General features: G+C 39.0%; 1 protein-coding gene and 1 long non-coding RNA gene across 2 annotated transcripts in view; both read left to right on the top strand.

Annotated features, from left to right (window-relative positions):
• LOC115860221 (uncharacterized) overlaps positions 1-12102 on the top strand; it is a 60420-nt gene extending 48318 nt beyond the window's left edge. The window contains exons 3-4 of the long non-coding RNA XR_004042389.2: positions 5092-5341; positions 11296-12102. This is a non-coding gene — a long non-coding RNA (uncharacterized lncRNA). The remainder of the gene's footprint in view (positions 1-5091; positions 5342-11295) is intronic.
• A 691-nt stretch (positions 12103-12793) lies between these two features.
• Positions 12794-26497, top strand: part of DTWD2 (DTW domain containing 2) — a 95417-nt gene continuing 81713 nt past the window's right edge. The window contains exon 1 of the mRNA XM_030869824.2: positions 12794-13095. Coding sequence (XP_030725684.1) covers positions 12878-13095 — 218 coding nt within the window. The 5' untranslated portion in view covers positions 12794-12877. The remainder of the gene's footprint in view (positions 13096-26497) is intronic.

Below are 26497 nucleotides of genomic sequence, written 5' to 3'. Positions count from 1 at the left end.
TGATGAGAGCTCTGTTATGTTGTTGGAGAGGGACTTCCCTGGTGGCGCAGTGGTTAAGAATCTGCCTGCCAATGCCGGGGATACGGGTTCGATCCCTGGTCCAGGAAGTTCCCACATGTCACGGAGCAACTGAGCCCTTGTACCACAGCTACTGAGCTTGTGCTCTAGAGCCCACGAGCCACAACTACTGAGCCTGCGCATCACAACTACTGAAGCCTGTGCACCTAGAGCCCATGCTCCACAACAAGAGAAGCCACTGCAGTAAGAAGCCCATGCACAGCAACAAGGAGTAGCCCCCACTTGCTGCAACTAGAGAAAGCCCATGCACAGCAACGAAGACCCAACATGGCCCAAAATAAATGAAATTTTAAAAAAGATTCTGTTAAAAAAAAAAAAAATCTTAAAAAAAAAATGGTTGTTGGAGGGGCTCTCTCTCTAGACGTCTAACTCAAATAACTTCAAGTCTCAGGCAGTTAAACAAATTAATAAAGGGGCAGGTGTAATACAATAGGGAGTGCTGGAGACTGTGGCAAACCAGAGAACATATTTTTGGTCTAAAGACATTCACCTTTTAAAATTTCAAATACTGATAATGCCAAGCCAACTGTTACTGGGCCAAATTTGCCCTATGGGCCATCTGTTTGTTACCTCCCCAAGACTTAACAGAACTTAATCTCTAGGAGATACGACAACAGATAATAGTGGTGAGCCAGAGAAGTGGTCACCATCAGGAAGGCTTAACCAGATGTAAAAGGAGTGACCTGAAAGTGATGTTATAGCAAGCAGTAAGAGGGAAATAAGCCAGCAGTTAATGGGTTTCAGGAATGAGAGTGGCAAGAAGCAGTCTCAGTGAAGGTCTCTAAGCCCTCTGTGATAGTGGAGGGAAGGAAATAGAGTTCCCAACCAGGAAGGCCTAGGGTCTGAGAATGGTGATCATTATTGGAAATCAGAACTAGGATGTAACAAAGGGCAAGACCAGGTATCACTTATTACTGAATCACTTGCATATTGAACTCGTAATCCTTAAATCCCTTAAAAATATTTTTATTGCTTCTTAAAAACTGATTTTTAAACTTGCTTATATAGAGAATTTAGAAAATACAGAAAAGCATAATAAAAAAGAACTTTTGAACTGTCCCACTGAAGGAAAGACAGCACTGTTTGCAAAGCATGGGGCCAGGCAGGGAATCAACAGTTTCTGTCTTTGGGAAGAGGACTTTGGGATATGGGGGCAGGAAACTGGGTTAAGAGCTAGAAGCGTGTTGGCTAGCCTTCACGGGTTACCTAGAGCAGGACTGATTTCAGACTATTTTAGATAATTCGTCATGATTTTTGGTTTGAAAATATTGTAGTTAAGAGCCAGAATATAAAACCTCACTCCTAGGACTTCCCTGGTGGTCCAGTGGTTAAAACTCCATGCTTCCACTGCAGGGGGAATGGGTTTGATCCCTGGCTGGGGAACTGGGAAACTAAGATCCTGCAGGCTGTGCAGCCGAAAAAAATTTTAAAAACCCTAGCTCCTGTCTAGTTAGATCTTCAGTATTCATAATACAACCTAATCTCTTTAAGGAGTTGTGAATTCTCAGGATGTCAAATATCCATGTCTTACTAAAATGCATGTCCTAAATTCCTTTTTGGAAATTATGGACTATTTTGGATTATATACACCACTGATGTTTCACATCATTGGATTATATTGTCTTAGAATAATTTTGGTTTTGCTAAATACATGTATAGAAAAATATGAATTTTTTTGGTCTTCAACTATTGGCCTGTTTTATGTAACAGGTGTGGGTCAATGTATGTGTTTTTAGTATAGGAGTACTTCCAGGGCAAGTAACAAGTCATTGTGAATAAAACCATATGTCTCAGACCAAAATTAATTCTTGTCATCTAAGATGTTACCGTATTGAGTTCTAGTTCTGGAGTTTGTATTCAAAAGCTATTATTTGACAATGATTTTGTACAAAAAAGGAGAGATATTTTAGAAGAGAAACATGATACTTAGAGGAGAAAATTCCAACTTACGATTTTCTGGGCTAGTCTTAAATGGTACTCACATCTTTTCTAAAATAAACTACAAAAAGTCATCCATGATATGCCCATATAATGTGATTTTCATTGAATAGGGGCTTTGTGTATAACAGGTCTCAAAATGGAACATGTGAAATGTCAGATTTCCCATATGTGACTGCCACAATGAGTCCACTCAAGCATCCTAACACCTGATATTCTAACATTTATTTGTACATTTTTTCTTAAACTTCCTCTTTTTTTTTTTTGGTCACAGCCACAACTGCTTCAGCAAGTTTGTGATTTTTAAACTTCCTCTTTCAAGAAAGTTTTAAAAACATGAATTATCTCTGAAAACTTGAAAAAAATGTAGTAAAAGTGGTAAGAAATTGAATTATTGCCAGGCATATTTTGCTCATAGGTTTTAGCTCAAGGCATTTATGTAGTAGAAATGATTTACAGTGGTAAACATCTCTAGCTGAATCATCAGTGAATGTCTAATGGATTAGTTAAGAAACAGCAACTTAGGAAATGTAGGTTCTAATCTTAGCTCTTTCCGATATAATTTCATGGTGTAAAGACATTCATTTCACTCTAAGTTATTTCAATTTTGTTTATTATGAAATTGGGGAAACGATTAATAAATATCCACTCAACAGTGTAGAAAAAATTAAAGAAGTTTTATGGTATCACAGAAAGAAACAGCCTCAGAGTTAGAAGATCTGTTTTCTGAACACAGTCTTGTCACTTAAAATAGCTATTTTTTCGATCCCTGGTCTGGGAAGATCCCACATGCTGCGGAGCAGCTAAGCCCCTGTGCCACAATTACTGAGCCCACGTGCCACAACTACTGAAGCCTGCACGCCTAGAGCCCGTGCTCTGCAGCAAGAGAAGCCACCACAACGAGAAGCCCGCCCACTACAACGATGAGTAGCCCCCGCTCATGGCAACTAGAGAAAGCCTGTGTGCAGCAGCGAAGATCCAACGCAGCCAAAAATAAATAAATAAATTTAAAATAGCCATTTTAATTTAGACAAACCATTTCATTTTCAGAGGCTGGCATTTTTCCTTATCTGGCAAATAGAAATAAAAATAAACATCTTATTTACTTTGTAAGGCTGTAGGGAAAAGCAAAATGAAATAATGTTGGTAAAAAGACTTTATAAATTGTAAAGTGCTATGTAAATGTAAGTTATAATTTCAGAAATAACACCAGGGCTTTGCTATAGTATCATCTGCTTCAGCATGGAATTCAATATAATGCTGCTGTATTTGAACTGTTCAAAGGGGTATGTCAGTGGCAAGGCTATAGCACATTCATCTTTGCAGAAATTTTGAGCTTAGTATTATAATGAAATTCAAAAGATATTTATTTAGAATTCTAGTTCTGTTAAGTCATATATATGCTATTTCAATAATTTACATTTGTTTTGAGAAATATCAGATTTTTCCCTGTTCATGTGTTCTCCATTCCTTTCACTACCAGCCCTACTCCCGAACAATAAACTAAAAACAGATATAGAAGCATAAATGCCCACCTTCATGTTCCAGGCCTCTTGAAAATATATAATATAATCAAAGGGATTGGAAAAGATCTATGGAGCTGGCTATAGTAAAAGCGACATATAGTACAGTGATGGCTTTTTTTATTTGCCGTTCCCTCTCAAATCAGACAAACCCCTGGTATTTCTAGGGTATAGCTGAATCTTTTTTTTTTAAAATCAAAAGCACATTTAGTAACATGATGAATATAATTAACACTGCTGTATATTGTATATGAAAGTTGTTGAGAATAAATCCTGAGTTCTCATCACAAGAAAATAATTTTTTCTGTTTCTTTAATTTTATATCTATATGAGATGATGAATGTTCACTAAACTTACTGTGATAATCATTTCATAATGTAAGTGAAATCATTATACCTTAAACTTACACAGTGCTGTAAGTCAATTATATCTCAATAAAACTGGAAGGAAAAGAAGCATATTTAATGTTTCTATCCCTGTCTTCTCCCTCATAGTCCAGATTCTTATATCCAGCTGCATACTTGATATTTCTATATTAATTTCAATGTTGGTACTTGAAACATGGCATGGACAAAACAGCATTCTTGGCACCCTGTTTTGATACCCGTCTCCCCCAAACATGTTCATCACCCCAGTCTTCCCTATCTCAATTGATGACAGCATTATCACTCAGTTACTCCCATCACTAATCCCCCAAAGGTTTGCTGGGCCAGGCAGAGACAGTGTGACACAGAGAGCAATTTGTGTGTGTGTATGTGTGTGTACCACATCTTCTTTATTCATTCATCTGTTGATGGTCACTTAGGTTGCTTGCATATTTTGGCAATTGTAAATAATGCTGCTATGAGCATTGGTGTGCATATATCTTTTTGAATTGATGTTTTCCTTTTATTCGGATATATACCCAGGAGTGAAATTGCTGGATCATATGGTAGTTCTATTTTTAGTTTTTTGAGGAAACTCCAGACTGTTTTTCATGGTAGCTGCCCCAATTTACATTCCCACCAACAGTGTAAAAATGTTCCCTTTTCTCCACACCCTCTCCAGCATTTGTTATTTGTGGTCTTCTGATGATAGCACAGAGAGGAATTTTAATAAGTCGACTTTGCTAGATTCCTCCCTGTCTACTACACCTAGTTCACACTATAGTTATCTACAGTGGTAGTTTCTTTCTTGGAATAGGTCCTCTGCGTTCTTTAGGCAGTTAAGGGAAATGTCAAAATTTCTTCCTGATTCTTTTGGGTTTTCATTGTTTTCAGCTTGGAAATAATCCACATGCCAAAGAGACATCTTGGGGTGGCAAATTTTGTTCCCCTACAGTACCTTTAAGAAAACACATGAAAGGAAGTAAGGACTCGGCTCTATCTAGTACTGCCTTGCTGACAGGTCTTTCATTAGTAACTTAAAATGTGTGGTCCTCAGTTTTCTTAGCTATAAAATAAATAGATTATAGAAGGTCATCTCTGAGGAGCCCAGCGGTTCTAGAATTCCATAATTCCATGATGATGATTTGTGTTTCCATGCTTTTATTTTTTTTTTTTGCGGTACGCAGACCTCTCACTGTTGTGGCCTCTGCCGTTGCGAAGCACAGGCTCCGGACGCGCAGGCTCAGCGGCCATGGCTCTCGAACCTAGCCGCTCCGCGGCACGTGGGATCTTCCCGGACCGGGGCACGAGCCCGTGTGCCCTGCATCGGCAAGCGGACTCTCAACCACTGCGCCACCAGGGAAGCCCCTGTGTTTCCATTTTTTGTTGCAGGAAAGAAAGTGGGGCTGGAGAGGATGGTCACTTCCCAGGTCTCAGGTGAGTCAGCTGCCAAATGTGGGTTCTTGGCTTCTCGCAGGAAAGAATTCAAGAGTGAGCCATAGTAAAGTGAAAGGTTTATTCAGGGAGATACACACTCCATAGACAGAGTGGGCCATCTTGGAAGGTGAGAGAAGCCATGGGAGAAACACACTCCACAGAGTGTGGGCCATCCTAGAAGGCAAGAGAGGCACCAGGGTACAGGGTTGTCAGTTTCTATAGGGCTGGGTAATTTCACAGGCTAATGAGTGAGAGGATTATTCCAAATATTTTGGGGAAGCGGTGGGGATTTCCAGGAATTGGGCCACCGCCCACTTTACTGCCTTTTATGGTCAGCCTCGGAACTGTCATGGTGCCTGTGGATGTGTCATTTAGCATATGCTAATGTATTAAAATGAGCGTAAAATGAGGCTCAAGGTCTAGTGGAAGTCAGCTTGTCCACCATCTTAGACCAATTTGATTCTAACCAGTTTATGTCGTATCCTCTGGCTATGTCATTCTTTTAAAGGTTGTGCCCTGCCCCCTTCCTTTCTCATTTTCACCTCAGGATGAATTCTAGAACCATTTTGAAGCTCCTTGTTAATGGATGGGCTCAGTACATCAAGAATAGGGTGATGAAAGGCACAGGTCTTGAGTTTAAGGTCCTAGCAGGTTGCTATAGGAGCTCACATACAGGGTTGTTGCTTTGAGTAAGGAAGATGAACAAAACCTGTCCTCTCTCTCTGCTCAAGGATTGTGACTCTATATACTGGTTTTGGAACTTCAACTTTGAAAACTAAAAGTTATTTAATAATTACTTTTGCAACATTTTCCCTCAAGGATATTTGAGGATGAAGAGCAGAACATAATTGCCAGGTTGCTTTTAAGCAAAGTTCATATTTCCCTCTATACTTCAATTCAAAACACAGAGAAAATTAAAAGGAGAACTAGGGTTGTTGGGGCATATGCCTTTTCGTTATTGGCTCAAATGAGGTATTGCCAACAGATGACTTGTTAGATCAAGATGCCCTGCAGCTCACAGCTATCAGGAGGTGTTTTTCCTCAAGGAATTTCAAGGTTGAGATTTTTTTTATCCCCTTAGAGAGACTGTTTAACATACAGGATGTCATTTCAGGGTGTCCCTGAAAGCAGCAAATAAATTTCTCATATGGAAGGTGCATTCCCTGCATCTGGAGATAGAAGGACACGCTTATCACCAGAGATAGGGAATTTAGGGTGGAGAAGCCTATATAAACAAACATTGTTACTACTTTAATTTACTACCCCAAGGACAAAATGTTTAGGTTCTTCACTAATTAAGCACCCAAAGCCCAAGTTTCTTTGTCCTCTTAATTCCTCACAAATTTATTGTTTCTTCGTCTCAAAAGTATAAAAGCTGTATGCTTTGGTCACTACCTAGATCCCGTTTCAATGAGACCTCCATGCGCATTAATTAAAATTGTTTGTTTTTCTCCTGTTAACCTATCTTGTGTCAATTTTATTATTAGTCCAGTCACAAGAACTCAAGAGGGGTAGAGAAAATTTCTCCCTCCTCAACAGTGGTAACAAATTATTGTTGTGGTGAAAATGTCCCCTTAAATAGGATTGTAGTATATTAAAAAATATATATATATCTCCCAACAAAAGCATAGACTGACAATTTTAAAATATAGAGGAGAGAAATTATGATTATGTTCTGTTCTTTTCCTATGAGAAAAATCACCACTTTAGGTAAGATGCAATGATTCTCAACTTTGGTGCTCATCTGAACTACCTAGGGAGTGACCGATTCTGCTTCATTAGGCTGGAGGTAGAACTTTGGGCTTTATCAAGTAATTATGAATGTTCTAAAGAGGGTTCTAAGCATCCCTGTCTGGGAGGAAGAGATTTTCCTCTACCCTCCAGGTTCTTCAGGCTGGTCTAAGATTGACACGAGCACATCAACAGGAGAAAAATCGAACGAAAGTTTAATAACACGTATACATGAGAGAGACTCAGGAAAACTGAGTAACTTGCCAAAATGGCTGAAACTCTCACCTTAAGTACCATTTTCAGCTGAACATAATGGAGCGTGTTGGAGGTGGCGGTTTGGGGTTTCTAAGGGGAGAAGGAAATTGACTTCTAGGTAGGAAAGCAAATGTTTGGCAGACAAATGTTTGCCGGGCCGTGCAGAGTCAATGGGACACAGAGGAATTCTAGCAGACTTTCCTGTCTCCTAGTTATCTGTAACTGGAACAGGTCATCTACCTACTTTTTTTTTTTTTTTTTTTTTTGCGGTACGCGGGCCTCTCACTGTTGTGGCCTCTCCCGTTGCAGAGCACAGGCTCCGGACGCGCAGGCTCAGCGGCCATGGCTCACGGGCCCAGCCGCTCCGCGGCATGTGGGATCCTCCCAGACCGGGGCACGAACCCGTGTCCCCTGCATCGGCAGGCGGACTCTCAACCACTGCGCCACCACGGAAGCCCTACCTACATTCTTTTAGGCAGTTAGGGGGAAAATCAAAGTTTCTTCCTGAGTCTTGGGCCTTGATCATTTTTTCAGCTTGAAATCATCTGCATGCTAAAGAGACATTTTAGGGTGGCGAATTCTGCTCCCTGACACCGCAAAGATTGAGAACAACAAGGTCAGGGGAAAACTCACTAGGTTAGAAGTCAGGAGTTTTAAACTTTCTACCTGGCCATTTCCCCTCTTTGGGCCTCAGCTTCCGCATCTGTAAAAAGCTGGATCTTAGGATCAGTGGTTTTCAACTCAAGCTGCAAGAAGAATATTGATGCCTGGGGTTCCCTCTTTCTTTCCAGGCTCTGATTTAATTGGCTTTGGGTGGGGCTCTTCCTCTGATTCCCATGTAAGACAGGCTGGAAAAGCACCGTGTTAGATGATCTTCACATTCCCTTCCTGCTCTAAAACTCAGTTGTTTCTAATAATTGAGGTAATTCTTGGCCATAAAAATAGTTAAGTTAAAAAATTTGCCAGTCATCTGAATTGGATTTATAAATTTTAATTATTTAACTCTATGCAGGGATATTTAATTCAAAATGTAAAAATGAGTGTCTCCAAAACTAATTGGTAAAACAAACAAATCTAAGCAAACAAGATGCTTTAAAAAAAAAAAAATCCTGTGAGCAGAGGATCCAAGTTGTACGTGTAGATAAGGGATAATAAATTTCCAAGTTAAGTAAACCTAGGATTTTTAGAAAATATGAAAGCATAACTGCACAGTCAGGAAATATAAAAATTAGAGTAGATCCTTGAGGAAAACCAAAGGGTCCAGTGACTTGGGGGTGAGGGAAACGCAATCATCTCCCTATCATCAACTGGGTCACTTAAGAACAATTTATGTCAAAATAATCATGACACATGTACTTAGGGAACTTGCATTAAATAAAAGAATCACTAGACTCACTACTAATTCACATAAAAAAGACCCAAAAATACAGTCTTAAGGAAAGGTAGCCTAAGGAAAACAAGGAATGGAATTAATAGAAACCATCTTCCACTTTATATTACTTGCCACTAATCATACCATTTAATATTCTGATATCTAGTTGTTAATGTTCTGAATTCTTCTTTCTAAAAATGTGGTTTACATGGTCATTGTGCAGAACATTTGTAAGATAGAGGAAAATCACACTCACACAGAGACTTCTAATCCCAGTACCTTGGTGTAAGTATCAGTAATACTTTGGGTATGTGTTTTTCCTTTTTCTTTTTCATGTGAAGTTTGTATGAATTGCATTCATAGATTTAGATGTGCAGATATGGAAGGTAAGATTTTGGCCCTCAAGTTCTGCACTCCTTGGTGTTATGCCTGAGACTATGTTACTTTACACAGCAAAAGGGAATTAAGGTTGCAGATAGAATTAAGCAGTTAATCAGTTGACTTTAAAATAGGGAGATTATCCTGGATTATCTAGGTGGAAAAGGAAGTGGAAAAGGAAGGCAGAGAGTGAGTCAGAGAGATGTGACTACGGAAGAAGAGGCAGGAGAGAGTCAAACCACGAAAGGGACTCAAAACCTGCCATTACTGGCTTTGAAGATAGAGGAAGGGGATGAGTTCAGAACATGCTTCCCCAAATATATGCCTCTCTGGCATATTGACTCCTTTGAGTTAAAGCCATGTGAAAAACTGCAGATAGAAGACAAACACTCTGACTTTACTTTTTTTTCCCTAAAAGCAGTAAGTGAAATTCCTATGTGAAAGATATCCTCCCTATACCAGAAGGAAGGTACATTCTAATCATCAAGGACAGGAAGTTAAGATCAAGAGAATGCTATCATCCAAACAGACTTTGTTAAAATAATTCCTATCTTCCTTTAGCTTGCCCACATAGTTGAGTCACTTTTCCACGACTGCCTCTTCGTTCAACCTAATATAAAAACAAGTCGGTGTCATAATATCTTTGGATCTTATTCCTTATGAAGGGTCTCGTGTGACAAAAAGCTTGCATTAAAAAAAGTTGTATTCTTTTCTCCTTTTGATCTGTCTTATGTCGATTTAATTCTCAGGCCCAGCCAAAAAGAACCAGTTGGGGAGGGGGATATTTCCCCCTCTACCCCTCTTGAATTTTTGTGGCTGGACTAATAATATAATTGACACAGACAGGTTAACAGAGAAAAAGAAACAATTTTAATTCATGTGCATGGAGGTCTCAGAGAAATGAGACATGGGAAGTGGCCAAAGCAGGCATTTTTTATACTTGCTAGGTGACTTTGTGAGGAATTGACAGGACAATGAAGTGTAGGTTTTGAATGCCCTATTAGTGAAGAATCTAAACAGAGTTTTGGCTTGAGGTAGTAAATTAAAGAAGTAACAATGTTTGTTTACACAGGCTTCTAGGCTGGAATTCCTTATCTTTGACAACAAGGGTGTCCTTCTACCTCCAGATGCAGGGGTGCACCTTTCACATGAAACACTGATTTCCTGCTTTCAGGGAGACAGGAAGGTCAGAGTGTCCCTCTTGTGTTCGCTGTTTCTTAAGTAATTTTAATTCAAAATAATCAATATGCCCTTGAGGCACACTTTGCACAACCTACTCTGGGCTCCAACAGTTCTCTCCTCTGAAACTTCCCTGGAAGTTTCACGTAGTCAAAGCTGAGCTGGTGACAGTGGAGAGAGAGAACAGGTTAGCAGAGTCCTCCATTTCATTGAACCAGTTTCTTAGTTCTGAGAACAGGTCATTTAAACAGTTGTATCTCATTTCAGTAATGCATCTGGGCTCCCAAAGCCAGATCTATGGTGCAAGGAATCGGGTATTTAATAAGAGGCACTTCTATGGAAACAAAAGAAAAACATAGGTTAAGAATTGGAGCAGATTATAAACCAGTTTTTTAGCCCAGGGGGCAGTCAGTCAAGAGAATTTCTAGATATCAGTGTCCAAGCATCTTTTGCAGTTTGAAACGTCTCTGATGATGTCATTGGGTGTTCAGGTAAACTTTCTGAGTGACATACAGTAACAGGCACAAGGATTATTTAAATATAAGCTGTTGTGGCAACTTCTCTGAAGTTTATATCAAGTCGTTTAGCTTCAGTTTGCAGGGCTTCAGGAAAAGTTTTAGGTCTCAGTGATTCCAAGTCAAATGGATGGGAAGAAATTGGAAAAGTTAGTTTAGAGAGTTCTGGCCAGATATTGGAGAAAACTAAAAAAATTCAGTCTAGTTTTTAGGTAAATTACAAAACCTCAAGGAAAGTTAATAGCAAAAAAATCTAATATCTACAAGTATGTATTATAATTTAATTGAAACGTAACTATTCTCTCTAAAATCTCACCCTAATTGTTAACAAAGATAGCCGAATTAAGACTAATTTGTTTGCAAAGTAAGTCTAGATTTAATAAACTTGACCTGATTATTTGTATAAGTCTAGCAAGAGTAGTGACTAACCATATAGGATCCTTTAAATCTGTATTGCTTGAACTTTTATAAGGAATCTCTGGTTTGAACTTTTTGTTTTTGTTTTTGTTTGTTTGTTTTTGCAGAACGCGGAGTGGCCTCTCCCGTTGCGGAGCACAGGCTCCGGACGCGCAGGCTCAGCGGCCATGGCTCACGGGCCTAGCCGCTCCGCGGCATGTGGGATCTTCCCGGACCTGGGCACGAACCCGTGTCCCCCGCATCGGCAGGCGTACTCTCAACCACTGCGCCACCAGGGAAGACCTACAGGCTTGATTTTAAGATGATTAAAAACTTAATAGTGAGATAAACACTTTATTTTAAGAAATACAATACTGCTCTATTACTGTTAGTGATAAATCTACTTTGTTTTTTATTTAAACTTTCATAGCTCTAGAATCAAGATAATTATGATTGCAAAACTTAGCTCATATGACTGGTAAAAACTTAATATTTTTGTTTAAAACGATGAATGTTGGTAGAAGTAACAAAGTATTAAATGAAAACAATCAGCACCGATATAGGGCAAGAAGTAGTGCCACTTTCATTCTGAAGTAAAGTTCATTCTGGCTTTTAAAAAACTGCGGGCTATATTGCTGTTTTCCAGAGCTGTAAAAAGTTGGGCAAGGTAGTTATCTTTCTGTGGCTTACTTCTCCCCTCATACATGAAATCTCAGCTCTCTTACTTTGATCTTAGTGGCCTCGGACAATTTAAAAACCGCATTTCAACAAATGTTTAGTGTCTAGCGTAAAACAGTATGCTTGATGACGAGTAGAAATACCAAGTACAAGACACAGGACACAGGTCCCTGCCCTTCTAGAGCAAGAAAGTCGCTGAAACAGACCAGCCGTGAATTCAACTTTTAATCGGTACAACCTCTCCTTTGTAGGCCTGAAACAAGTACACAAGCTGATCAAGTACATCAGATGCTGAGACTGCTGTGTGCACTCACCCAGCTAATTCTTTTTTAAATTTTTATTAAAAAAATTTTACATTAATTAACTAATTAATTTTTGGCTGCATTGGGTCTTTGTTACTGCGCGCGGTCACGGAGCTAATTCTTAAACTGCCATCCTAAGGGGGAAAACGCAGAATTCCATTATATTTTCACTTTTTTTTTTGCCGTCCGCGGGCCTTTCACTGTTGTGGCCTCTCCCGTTGCGGAGCACAGGCTCCGGATGCGCAGGCTCAGCGGCCATGGCTCACGGGCCCAGCCGCTCCGCGGCATGTGGGATCTTCCCGGATTGGGGCACGAACCCGTGTCCCCTGCATCGGCAGGCGGACTCTCAACCACTGCGCCACCAGGGAAGCCCATATTTTCACTTTTAAAGGGGTGAAAACAAGGAAAGTACATTCAAGTTTGCCACCTGAGGTGTTTTCAGAGGAGATTCCTTTACTTCTCCCCGAGACGCTTTCCTAACCTCACCTGCTCCCCAGGACAATCCACACTTCCCTTCCGGGTTCTAGGTGAACTAGCCCACAGGGCACAGACCAATGGGTTCATTCCTTGTCCTCTGCGGGGCGGGGTCTCCAGCCTGGGCTTCGGAGACCCGCCCCCCGTACGTGGCGTGCGTGCGTGGCGCCGGGCGGCGGAGGCTGGTTTTTCCAGCTTGTGGCGGCCCCTGGCGGCAGCGGGGCTTCAATGTGACGGTCGGACCTGAGCGCCTGCCATGGAGCTGCAGAAAGAGGCGCGAACACCCAGGGACCCCGTCGCGCGGCTACCCGGGGCCTCTAGGTCTCAGAAGCCGGACGAGGAGGAGCGGCGGGAGGGCGGCTCAGCCCCGGCGGCGACTGCCTTGGACGCGGAGGCGGACGGGGCTAGTGCGGACGGCCTGTGGGAACTGCCAGTGGAGCCGGCTGAGCGGAGGCCCGAGTGCAGCCGCTGCAGGTGACCGCCGGGCGGGGGCGGGGACTGAGGCCGGCGGCCGACTTGGAGGGGGATGTGTATCGCGGTGGCTGCCGCGCCCTCTGCCGGGGAGGCGGCAGCTGCGGTTCCAGGCCGGGGGAGCGCTGGTTCTGGCCTCTCCGCGCTTGGGGCGGCAGGGTCCACTGGTTGACCTTGGAATCACTGTGAAATACCTGTCACAGCTCTTTCGTAAGAAGCCATTTCTCCAGGTTCAGGATTATTTCGCCTTACTTCTTCCTGCAAGACACTGAGCGGGTCATGGGATGAGCAGACAGAAGTTCCGCTGTCAAGAAGCTTGAGTGTCTGGTAGGGGAAGTAAGGCGTAATGACAGTAATATTTGTAAAAACACGTTTATGCTTATGTGACATAGTCATCTCACAGTAAAAAAAAAAGAAAAAATGGATCAGAGGAGACAATCAAGGTGGCTATTCCAGTAGTTGACATTGTATTCAGAATTATGAATTCACTTAGAAATATTTATTGAGCACCTACTGTGTGGCAGGCACTGTTCTAGGTTCCTAGAAACCTAGGCATGGATAAAACATACGTTATCTCTGCGCTCACTGGGTCACTTATAGTCTAATGGGGAGACAATTTATTAAACTAGCAACACCAACAATTAACATTATTTGACCGTTTGAATTATGCTGGTGTACTTTCAGGATTGTGAGGATTGCTTTTCCTGCTTGTTTGAATCTCATGCTATACAGATATACTATTATATTTACCTCCTGGGTGTTCAGGATCATCTCTCTTGGTTACTACCTCTCTGTTGTCCTTCACACTTTTAACAATTAGGTAGTGTCTCTACTTCCTCACCTGGGAATCACTCTGTAATTTGTCCTCAGATCCTAGGTGCTCTGAAATGGCTCTCACTAAAGTCACCATTAACCTTAATGAGGTGAAATCTAATGGATCCTTTTCTGTTCACTTTTTACTGGACCTCTTGGCAGAATTCTGCAGTTGAAATACTCACTCCTTGAAACACTGTCTCTTTGGTTTCGCTTTGATTTATCTGACTTCTGTATCCTAGTCTTCTTTGCCTGTTCTATTAAAACTCTAAATGTTGGGCTACCTCAAGGTCTTGGTTCTAGGTTCTCTTCTAACCCCATACACTTCTCACAGGTGATCTTACTAGTTTTCATGGCTAAGTTATCACCTCTACTCCAGTCTCTCTAGCTCAGACCTTTCTCCTGAGCACCAGATGTACGCATTCATTTAATCATTGAGTACTGAGTGCTTTGCTAATTACTGGTAATACGGTGGAGCCTTTGTCCACATAGAGTGTTCAGTTTGTTATTGGATACAGATGATAAACCAGTAAACAAGCAACTAAATATGTAATTACAGATTGGAAAAAAAAGAACAGCAATGAAAGAAGTGGGATTCTGCCATAGAAAATAGCAGGATGGTGTCAGGAAAGATTTGTGAAGAAATAGCCTTTATATTGAGACTTGAAAGATAAGAAGGATTCAGCCAAGAGAGAAGTGTTCCAAGAAGGGGAACAGAAGAACCGGCTGGTTGATTGTCTTTAGCATTTGCATACTTGGAGTCTCTTACCAGGGCCATTTTGACCTTTTCCCAGAGCTGAATTCTAAGACCTCAGAGGAAGGATCTTGAGTGTAAGGATCTTTTTATATTTTCTGAATGTACTATGTGCAGTAGATACTCAGTAGACCTTTGACGAGGGTGAATAATTTGTGTCTAAAAGAGACTGTGTGTTGGAACAGACGGGGTGTGTGAATACAATTTATTTAAATAAGTTGTCTAAAGTTGTTAGGAGATAGCACTTAAGAATGCTTCGGGGCTTCCCTGGTGGCGCAGTGGTTGAGAATCTGCCTGCCAATGCAGGGGACACCGGTTCGAGCCCCGGTCCAGGAAGATCCCACATGCTGCGGAGCAACTAAGCCGTGCCCGACAACTACTGAGCCTGCGCTCTAGTGCCCGCGAGCCACAGCTACTGAAGCCCATGCGCCTAGAGCCCGTGCTCCGCAACAAGAGAAGCCACCGCAATGAGAAGCCCGCGCACTGCAACGAAGAGTAGCCCCCGCTCGCGCAACTAGAGAAAGCCTGTGCACAGCAGCGAAGACTCACACAGCCCCCCAAGGAAAAAAAAAATGCTTCGAAGGGCTCTCACTAGGAGGTGGAAAGAAAAGTATTTCAAATACAAATCCAGAGCTAAATTATGCTAGCTTTATCATGTAGTTTTTAGTCTACTCAGAACTGCTAGTTATAATAGTTTAAAAATTAGTCTTCTATGGCTAGCAAAGATTTATAATTTTTCTTATCTCCTCCTCTCTGCCCCATTAATAGACTTTATTTTTTAGAGCACTTTTATTTTATTTTTTAAAAAATTTATTTATTTTATTTATTTATTTTTGGCTGCATTGGGTCTTTGTTGCTGTGCCCTACTTTCTCTAGTTGTGGTGTGCAGGCTTCTCATTGTGGTGTCTTCTCTTGTTGCGGAGCATGGGCTCTAGGCGCGCGGGTTTCAGTAGTTGTGGCTCGTGGGCTCTAGAGCGCAGGCTCAGTACTTGTGTCGCACGGGCTTAGTTGCTCCGCGGCATGTGGGATCTTCCCGGACCGGGGCTCGAACCCGTGTCCCCTGCATTGGCAGGCGGATTCTGAACCACTGTGCCACTAGGGAAGCCCTAGAGCACTTTTAGATTGACAGCAAAATTGAGAGGAAGGTACAGAGATTTCCCATATACTCTCTGCCCCTACACATACATAGCTTCCCAGTTATCAACATCCCCTACCAGAGTGGTACATTTGTTACAATTGATGGACTCCATTGACACATTATTATCACTTAAAGTCCATGGTTTACATTAGGGTTCACCCTTGGTGTTGTACATATTTTGAGTTTGGACAAATTTGTAATAACATATATCTACTATTATAGTATTGATAGCATACAGACTGTTTTCACGGCCGTAAAAGTCCTCTTGGCTCTGCCTTTTCCTCCCTCTCTACCCTCTAACCTGATCTACTGTTTAAAAAGTAAAAATGACTTGCTGGATTTTAGCTTGTTTTCAGTTTCATTTAGTTAATCCTTCAGCATTATAATTCATTCTGACATTTCTGCACTTTGTTTTTTCTAGTGAAATTTTCTACCTTTTAAAGACTCTTTCCCTTGGCATGCTGTGCATTTTGTTTGTTTTAATTGGTTAGAGTGCAGTTCTAGAATTATGGAGAATATTTAGGTGTTATCAGTATAATATTTATAGCTCTTTATATTTTATTTTATTAGGCGGTTAGGGTTTTAATTAGTTCCCTGAGTGAACTTGTTTACACTTATGCTTATAATAGTTTTTAAAATTAAAATGCATTCTTAGATTTGAGTGATCAGTAAGTCACAGTTATTTGGCCATTTATTTAAAACACTATTCATTTCTCTAAACACATTACTATAATTGTCACAGCCTAAGGAGTTCTAGAGATTGGTTTTGTTCAGGAAGTGCAAACTCAGTTTAACTTCTCAGCAGAATCTTGCTCGTTAGAAATACAACATATCTTAAACATTAATGAAATATTCTTTAAAAGATCCCAAACTAATTTGTTATTGCAAGATACAGATTTTATAAAAAGTGTGTCCCTGTTAGAAGGAACAGCATGTACAGGAATACATTGTATAGAGTACAGTGTATTTGGAGAGCTTGGCAGAAAGGAAGGAGAGACGAGGCTGCAGAGATTAATGGTGGTTGCACTGGGAAGGGCCAAATAAACTGTGTTAGGGAGTTTGAGCCTAAAGCACTAGAACCCAACAAAACAGCCACTGAAGTATTTTTATATTTGAGTGGAGGTTACAACTTGACTTCTATAGGTGGCTTTTATCACAATTTGTACTCTGTTTTATATATTAAGAAAAATGCAAACTGAATGGTGATACAATGGTAAAAGGCTTGACTGGGAAGAGTTAGGGCCTTATTCCAGTAAAATGCCAGACATCTTAATTTTTTTTTTATATCTTCTGTTTATATTCCTGCCTGAGGACAAGAGTTAGAAACCACTTGAAATTCATTGATCATAAGAATAATGGAATAATGTCTAAATACAGAGTATTTTTTAATTTGTCTGAGGGAGGAAGACAGCAGGGAGAACATGTACACCAACTGACACAGATAGGCCCTGAGACAGAAATTTTTCTCTCTCCAGTGCTTTCTTCTTACCAAAGTACAAAGTTGTAAGGATTATAATAAGCCACATCAATATATTTAGCACCCGTTTATTAAGCACTGGTCATCTGCAGGTTATTCACCAAGCCTAGGTGCTTTATGTATAATATTTTATTTATTTCTCATAACAGCATTCTAGAATTGATGATATCATTAGCTTTTAAATGATAAGAAGGTAGAGGTAACAATCAAGTAGCAGAGTTGGGTCTCCAGCTCCAGTCCACTTGGCTTCCAAGCTCTTGCAAATGCTTGGCTTTGCTCTACGCTCCACGCTTGCTGAAGAAGCCTTATGATTTTGTTTGCCGAGTGGATATAGTCACTAGTTGAAGTGCAGCCACTAAGGCTGCAGGAGTAGCTCTGATTTTCATACTTTTTAAGCTGAAGTATGTTTACTTCAAGCTTAGTAACAGGATTCCTGAGCTTTGGTATTCTTTAGCTCCTTTTTTTAAAAATAAAAATTAAGATATATTTGTTGTATAATTTGTATAAGTTTAAGGTGTACATCCTGTTGATTTGATACATTTATGTATTGCAGTATGGTTATCATTGGTAGTGGTTAGCTGTTGTCATCTAATTATCATTTCTTTTTTTGTGCTGAGAAGACTTAAGATGTAGCCTCTTAGCAACTTTGAAGTATATTAGACAGTATTGTTGACCGTATCACAATGCTGTGCCTTAGATCTCCAGCATTTGTTCCCCTTCTAGTTCCAACTTTGTACCCTTTAACAACGTCTAGCTTCTTTATTCCATGTCTTAACCTTTTCCGTATTCTTTAGGCTTGGTTATTCTGGAGAAGAAGGTGCTGGGGATAAAATAATGAGAAAGCGAAGCAGGGAAGGTTGCAGGTGTTTAAGAAGAATACAGGAGCCACAAACTGGCAGCCCCACAGATGTTTTGTTTAAAACTATATTCTTACCAGTTTTAAATTACCAGTTGCTAATAGTTAAAAATGAAGGTGTTTTATATCAAAATCCAGATTTCTGTTTTCTGTGAGAATGGGAAGATCTAGCAGCTTGGGGGCCAACTGCCTGAGCAAAATAGTTGGCTGAGCGGAGTATTGGTTGTGCCTTTAGATTGGGTGTGATCTGTCCAGGTCATCATTGCTCCCAGTCATTCCTGCTTAATTCAACTATGGTTAACTGCCTGCCTCTCATAGGCATTTGCTTTTTGATCTGGGTCTCATGTACGTCATTGTGGCCTGGTCAGCCTGAGCAGGAGGGTAAATCAGTCTGCAGGTTTTGTAGGTAGAAGTGAAAAATGGTAACTCCCAAAGCAATTAGTTTACAATAATTAAGATTGTTGAACTGGTATCAACACTTAGAATTAGAAAACCAACTGTTTTGGTAAATTTAAAATAAACTAGATTATTGATGGTAATTTTTAGGGTAAAAATTTTGATAGCGTGCAAATTTAATTCTTTGTGCATTAACTAAGTTAATTTGTTCTTTCTTGTTAATACAGAAAATATGTTTATTCTTTGAACTAGTTCGTTCCTAAGATATGTGGGAAGCTAACTGATTTACAAATTACTGTGCAAGCTAATCATATGTTCAAAGTTGAGCAAAGATGATATATCTCAAGAGGGAATTTTTTTCTTAATTAAGTCTCCAAAGAGGAGTGACCAATTTTAAGAAACCACTTTAGAGCTTTCCAAATGTTTGATTTATTTTCCCCAAGAAAAATAAGAACATTATTATTACCCTCTGATAGATAGAAGTTTTCTTCAAAGAATATCAGAAGACATTAATTTTTTAAGTATGTTTACATTTGCCCCAAATTAATAATTCATAACTCTGTTAATGCTTATGTAGTGAGAGAATATATTCCTTAATAGTCTAGTCTAAAATTTGTCTTTTTCATTTATTTTTAAAATGTGTAATATATTTTATTTTTTTCTTCCAGTTTTATTGAGATATAATTGACATACAGCACTGTATAAGATGTACAATATAATGATTTGACTTACATGCACCATGAAATGATTAAGTTTATTGAACATCTATCATCTTATGTAGATAAAAAATAAAAGAAAAAGAAAAAAAAATTTTCCTTGTGATGAGAACTCTTAGGATTTACTTTATTTATTTATTTATTTATTTAGGCCACTCTGCGTGGCTTGTGGGATCTCAGTTCCCCGACTGGGGATTGAACCTGGGCCACGGCAGTGGAAGTGCTGGATCCTAACCACTAGACTACCAGGGAAGTCCCAAGATTTACTTGATTAACAACTTTCATTTATAATGTACGACAGTGTTAATTATATTATGTTGTACATTATATCCCTGATACTTATTTATCTTACAACTAGAAGTTTGTACCTTTTGACCACCTTCATCCAATTCTCCCGCTCTCACCACTCCTCACCTTTTTCTTTAAGTTTGTTTCTTGAAGTATAATTGACCTTCAGCACTATGTTAGTTCTTGGTGTACAACATAATGATTCGATACTTCTATACATTAGAAAATGATCACCACGATAAGTCTAGTTACCATTGTCACTATACAAAGATATTACATAATTATCGACTGTATTCCTCACACTGTACATTTCATACAGGTAACATTTATTTTGTAACTGGAAGTGTGTACATCTTGTATTTCCCTCACCTTTTTCACTTATCCTCTCACCCACCTCCCCTCTGGCAACAACCTGTTTGTTCTCTGTATCTAAATAAATTTGGCATTATTTTAAAAGACTTCACAGGTTACAAAGTGCTTTCTTACATGTATGTTTTTATTTACTATATAAGACAACTTTGTGATTTAAATAGTTATTCTCTTTTATATATTCTTAAGGTCAGGGGAGTAGCAGAGGCAGAGCTGCTTTAACTTTCATATTTTCATTACTGCATCACGTAATAATGAATTATACTAAAATGAACAGTATGACTTTCTTTGTTTTCCTATTGCATATAATATATACTTCCAGTGAGGTGTTCCTTTGCCTTCTTCTAATCCATAGATTCTTTTCCTTTTCCTTTGTCCATGGCTAGTTTTAATTATTTTGGGATGGGCAATTTTAATTATTGCCTTTTTTATGGTCCACCTTTTACCTCCTGAATCCTTTACCTGCCTATAGTCAGCTCTCATTTCTCTTGGTGGCTCTTCACATTTCAGTTAGAAAGGCAAATTTGAAGGTATTATTGATTGATAGGATTTTTTTTTTTTTCTCTGCTGAGTTTTTAGTTTGCTTGTTTCTTGTTTTTTGTCTACTGGAAGCCTAGTGGAAAAGTTGTGGGGAAAAAGGGAGCAGTGAAGTGAAGTAAGTAGAAGTGTTCCAGGATTAATCAAGGAAAAAAACAGAAAGGTATGGAATGATTCTACTGACCTTGCAAAGAGTTAGAGAGATTGACCTGATAGAAATGTGTCTGATCTCACAGGTGTGACCCCTAGGAATAAATAAAAATAAGAATTAAAAAAAGAAAAGAAAACTGAACAGACATACCAGTGACTGCACACTACAAGAGGAGGGAGTCTGCAGGTTAAGTCCAGGCAAGTTTCCAAAGAACAGCATCCAGAAGAATTAAATAGAATCCAGAGTTTCTACACTACATTGTCTAAAACGTCTAGTTTTTAACCAAAGCTTACTAGACATGCAAAGAAACAGGAAAGTGTGACTCACATACAGGGAAAACAACAGCAAATAGAAACTGTCTTTGAGTGGATCCAGATTTTGGATATAGTAGAAAAATACTTCAAAGCAACGCTTATAATAGGTTCAAAGAATTAAAGGAAAAAAAATGTAATGACCGTGACTCAACAGAGACTCAATAGAGAGTTCAAAATTATTTTTAAAAGTCTATGCAAAACGTCATTGTAGGTTCATCATTTGTAACAAATGTACCACTCTGATGGGAGATATTGATAATGGAGAGGCTATGCATGTCTTTGGGCAGGGGTATATAGAAAATCTCTGTAGCTTCCTGTCAATTTTGCTGTGAATCTAAAACAGCTGTAAAAAAAAAAATCTTAAAAAAAAGAGATGTGTATGATCTACTTGTTTATGTAAATCTGTTATTTGGCAGGTCAATTAAAAAAATCAGGTTAGTATGTATATAACATATTTATCATTTGAACCATTTATAAGCGTACAATTCAGTGACATTAAATACATTCATAATGTTGTGTAACTATCACTACTATCTATACCCAGAAAATTTTCATCATCCCCAGTATAAACTCTGTACCCATTAAATAATATCTTCTCATCCCCTCCTCCCCCCAGCCCCTGGTAATCTCTATTCTCCTTTCTGTTTCTATGAATTTACCTATTCTAGATACTTTGTATAATCACACAATATTTGTTCTCTGTCTGACATTTCACTAAGAATAATGCTTTCAAGGTCCATCCATGTTATAGCATATATCAAAATTTCATTTTTATGGCTGAATTGTATGTATATGCCATCTTAATTTATCTGTTATCCATTCTTTTGTTGATGGACACTTGGTTTGTTTCCACTTTTTGGGTATTGTGAATAGTGTTGCCATGAACGTTGGTATACAAATATTTATTCTAGTTCCTGCTTTTAATTCTTTTGGATATATACCTAGGAGTGGAATTGCTGGGTCATATGGTAGTTCTGTGTTTAACTTTTTGAGGAATTGCCAAACTGTTTTCCATAGCAGCTGCAACCATTTTACATTCCCCTCAGCAATGCACAGGAGTTCCAATTTCCACAAAATTGAAGGTACACAGTTATCTGAGTAGTTAACAAAGCATATATATCACCCTTAATGTACTTGAAATTGAATCTTTAATACAAACCCTCAAAGAAAGAAATCACTGAAAAAATGCAGCAATTATCATAAGTAAGGATCTTGCTGTGCTATGCGGCTACTTCCCACTAGCTATGTATTTTACGTTTGGTAGTGTATATATGTCCATGCCACTCTCTCACTTTGTCACAGCTTACCCTTCCCCCTCCCCATATCCTCAAGTCCATGCTCTAGTAGGTCTGTGACTTTATTCCCGTCTTACCCCTTTTTTTTCCCTTAGATTCCATTTATATGTGTTAGCATACGGTATTTGTTTTTCTCTTTCTGACTTACTTCACTCTGTATGACAGACTCTAGGTCCATCCACCTCACTTGTAGCGCTCATACATGGCCTTCCTCCTTACTTATGGTCATTCTGTTCAGGTGCCCATCATGACAGCATCAGTGTAGCTGTTTACTGAGGTCGGTTGATGCAAACTGGCTGAGTCATTCTGCCTACTTGGTTGAATAGTGCCTCTTCTGTGACAGATACTCTCTGGCATTTACAGGAGATAAAAAGATTTTCAAATATTTTTCTATATATCCATCCACATTGCCTCGACCACAGAACCCTTTCTGCTATCTTAATATTTCTTTCATGCCCCTGATAAATCTAGCATGGCAGCTAAAATTGAACCTACTAATTGAGTTTTTGGTATTGTCATCTCCACTTGGATATACACAGCTCAGACTGATGAGTTAAATATGATGGGCGCTGCCAGTAATACATCTCTCTGATCCTCAGGGTAAGTGCACTAACTTTTTCCTTCCATCTCTGACTACAATAATGTTTTTACTATAATAACCTGGGTGACAGCTCCATTTTTCCTTCTCAAGATTGCTTTGGCTATTCGGGGTCTTTTGTGTTTCCATACAAATTGTGAAATTTTTTGTTTTAGTTCTGTGAAAAATGCCAGTGGTAGTTTGATAGGGATTACATTGAATCTGTAGATTGCTTTGGGTAGTAGAGTCATTTTCACAATGTTGATTCTTCCGATCCAAGAACATGGTATATCTCTCCATCTATTTGTATCATCTTTAATTTCTTTCATCAATGTCTTATAATTTTCTGCATACAGGTCTTTTGTCTCCTTAGGTAGGTTTATTCCTAGATATTTTATTCTTTTTGTTGCAATGGTAAATGGGAGTGTTTTCTTAATTTCGCTTTCAGATTTTTCATCATTAGTGTATAAGAATGCCAGAGATTTCTGTGCATTAATTTTGTATCCTGCTACTTTACCAAATTCATTGATTAGCTCTAGTAGTTTTCTCGTAGCATCTTTAGGATTCTCTATGTATAGAATCATATCATCTGCAAACAGTGACAGCTTTACTTCTTCTTTTCTGATTTGGATTCCTTTTATTTCCTTTTCTTCTCTGATTGCTGTGGCTAAACTTCCAAAACTATGTTGAATAAGAGTGGTGAGAGTGGGCAGCCTTGTCTTGTTCCTGATCTTAGTGGAAATGCTTTCAGTTTTTCACCATTTAGGACGATGTTGGATGTGGGTTTGTCATACATGGCCTTTATTATGTTGAGGAAAGTTCCCTCTATGCCCACTTTCTGCAGGTTTTTTTTTTTTTATCATAAATGGGTGTTGAACTTTGTCAAAAGCTTTCTCTGCATCTATTGAGATGATCATATGGTTTTTCTCCTTCAATTTGTTAATATGGTGTATCACGTTGATTGATTTGCATATATTGAAGAATCCTTGCATTCCTGGAATAAACCCCGCTTGATCATGGTGTATGATCCTTTTAATGTGCTGTTGGATTCTGTTTGCTAGTATTTTGTTGAGGATTTTTGCATCTATGTTCATCAGTGATATTGGCCTGTAGTTTTCTTTCTTTGTGACATCTTTGTCTGGTTCTGGTATCAGTGTAATGGTGGCCTCGTAGAATGAGTTTGGGAGTGTTCCTCCCTCTGCTATATTTTGGAAGAGTTTGAGAAGGATAGGTGTTAGCTCTGCTCTAAATGTTTGATAGAATTCGCCTGTGAAGCCATCTGGTCCTGGGCTTTTGTTTGTTGGAAGATTTTTCATCACAGTTTCAATTTCAGTGCTTGTGATTGGTCTGTTCATATTTTCTATTTCTTCCTGGTTCAGTCTCGGCAGGTTGTGCCTTTCTAAGAATTTGTCGATTTCTTCCAGGTTGTCCATTTTATTGGCATAGAGTTGCTTGTAGTAATCTCTCACGATCCTTTGTATTTCTGCAGTATTAGTTGTTACTTCTCCTTTTTCATTTCTAATTCTATTGATTTGAGTCTTCTCCCTTTTTTTCTTGATGAGTCTGTCTAATGGTTTATCAATTTTGTTTATCTTCTCAAAGAAGCAGCTTTTAGTTTTATTGATCTTTGCTGCCATTTCCTTCCTTTCTTTTTCATTTATTTCTGATCTGATCTTTATGATTTCTTTCCGTATGCTAACTTTGGGGTGTTTTTGTTCTTCTTTCTCTAATTGCTTTAGGTGCAAGGTTAGGTTGTTTATTTGAGATGTTTACTGTTTCTTAAGGTAGGATTGTATTGCTATAAACTTCCCTCTTAGAACTGCTTTTGCTGCATCTCATAGGTTTTGGGTCATGGTGTCTCCATTGCCATTTGTTTCTAGGTATTTTTTGATTTCCTTTTTGATTTCTTCAGTGATCACTTCGTTATTAAGTAGTGTATTGTTTAGCCTCCATGTGTTTGTATTTTTTACAGATCTTTTCCTGTAATTGGTATCTAGTCTCATAGCGTTGTGGTCTGAAAAGATACTTGATACGATTTCAATTTTCTTAAATTTACCAAGACTAGATTTGTGACCCAAGATATGATCTATCCTGGAGAATGTTCCATGAGCACTTGAGAAAAATGTGTATTCTTTTGTTTTTGGATAGAATGTTCTATAAATATCAATTAAGTCCATCTTGTTTAATGTATCATTTAAAGCTTGTGTTTCCTTATTTTCATTTTGGATGATCTGTCCATTGGTGAAAGTGGGGTGTTAAAGTCCCCTACTATGATTGTGTTACTGTTGATTTCCCCTTTTATGGCTGTTAGTATTTGCCTTATGTATTGAGGTGCTCCTATGTTGGGTGCATAAATATTTACAATTGTTATATCTTCTTCTTGGATCGATTCCTTGATCATTATGTAGTGTCCTTCTTTGTCTTTTGTAATAGTCTTTATTTTAAAGTCTGTTTTGTCTGATATGAGAATTGCTACTCCAGCTTTCTTCTGATTTCCATTTGTGTGGAATATCTTTTTCCATCCCCTCACTTTCAGTCTGTATGTGTCTCTAGGTCTGAAGTGGGTCTCTTGTAGACAGCATATATATATGGGTCTTGTTTTTGTATCCATTAAGCCAGTCTGTGTCTTTTGGTGGGAGCATTTAATCCATTTACACTTAAGGTAATTATCGATATGTATGTTCCTATTCCCATTTTCTTAATTGTGTTGGGTTTGTTATTGTAGGTCTTTTCCTCCTCTTGTGTTTCTTGCCTACGGAAGTTCCTTTAGAATTTGTTGTAAAGCTGGTTTGGTGGTGCTGAACTCTCTCAGCTTTTGCTTGTCTGTAAAGGTTTTAATTTCTCCATCAAGTCTGAATGAGATCCTTGCTGTGTAGAGTAATCTTGGTTGTAGGTTTTTCTCCTTCATCACTTTAAACATGTCCTGCCACTGGGGACAGATACCAAAAACAACAGGAACTACGAACCTGCAGCCTGCGAAAAGGAGACCCCAAACACAGTAAGATAAGCAAAATGAAATGCCTCCCTTCTGGCTTGCAGAGTTTCTGCTGAAAGATCAGCTGTTAACCTTATGGGGATTCCCTTGTGTGTTATTTGTTGTCTTTCCCTCGCTGCTTTTAATATGTTTTCTTTGTATTTAAGTTTTGATAGTTTGATTAATATGTGTCTTGGCGTGTTTCTCCTTGGATTTATCCTGTATGGGACTCTCTGTGCTTCCTGGACTTGATTAACTATTTCCTTTCCCATATTAAGGAAGTTTTCAACTATAATCTCTTCAAATATTTTCTCAGTCCCTTTCTTTTTCTCTTCTTCTTCTGGAACCCTTATAATTCGAATGTTGGTGTGTTTAATGCTGTCCCAGAGGTCTCTGAGAGTGTCCTCAGTTCTTTTCATTTTTTTGTCTTTATTCTGCTCTGTGATAGTTATTTCCACTATTTTATCTTCCAGGTCACTTATCAGTTCTTCTGCCTCAGTTATTCTGCTATTGATCCCTTCTAGAGTATTTTTAATTTCATTTATTGTGTTGTTCATCATTGCTTGTTTCCTCTTTAGTTCTTCTATGTCCTTGTTAAATGTTTCTTGCATTTTCTCTATTCTATTTCCAAGATTTTGGATCATCTTTACTATCATTATTCTGAATTTTTTTTCAGGTAGACTGCCTATTTCCTCTTCATTTGTTAGGTCTGGTGGGTTTTTACCTTGCTCCTTCATCTGCTGTGTGTTT

Source organism: Globicephala melas, chromosome 3 (genome assembly GCF_963455315.2).
Source record: "Globicephala melas chromosome 3, mGloMel1.2, whole genome shotgun sequence".
NCBI classification, from domain to species: Eukaryota; Metazoa; Chordata; class Mammalia; order Artiodactyla; family Delphinidae; genus Globicephala; species Globicephala melas.
Note: the sequence above shows the minus strand (reverse complement) of the source record. Positions and strands in the feature narration are given on the sequence as shown.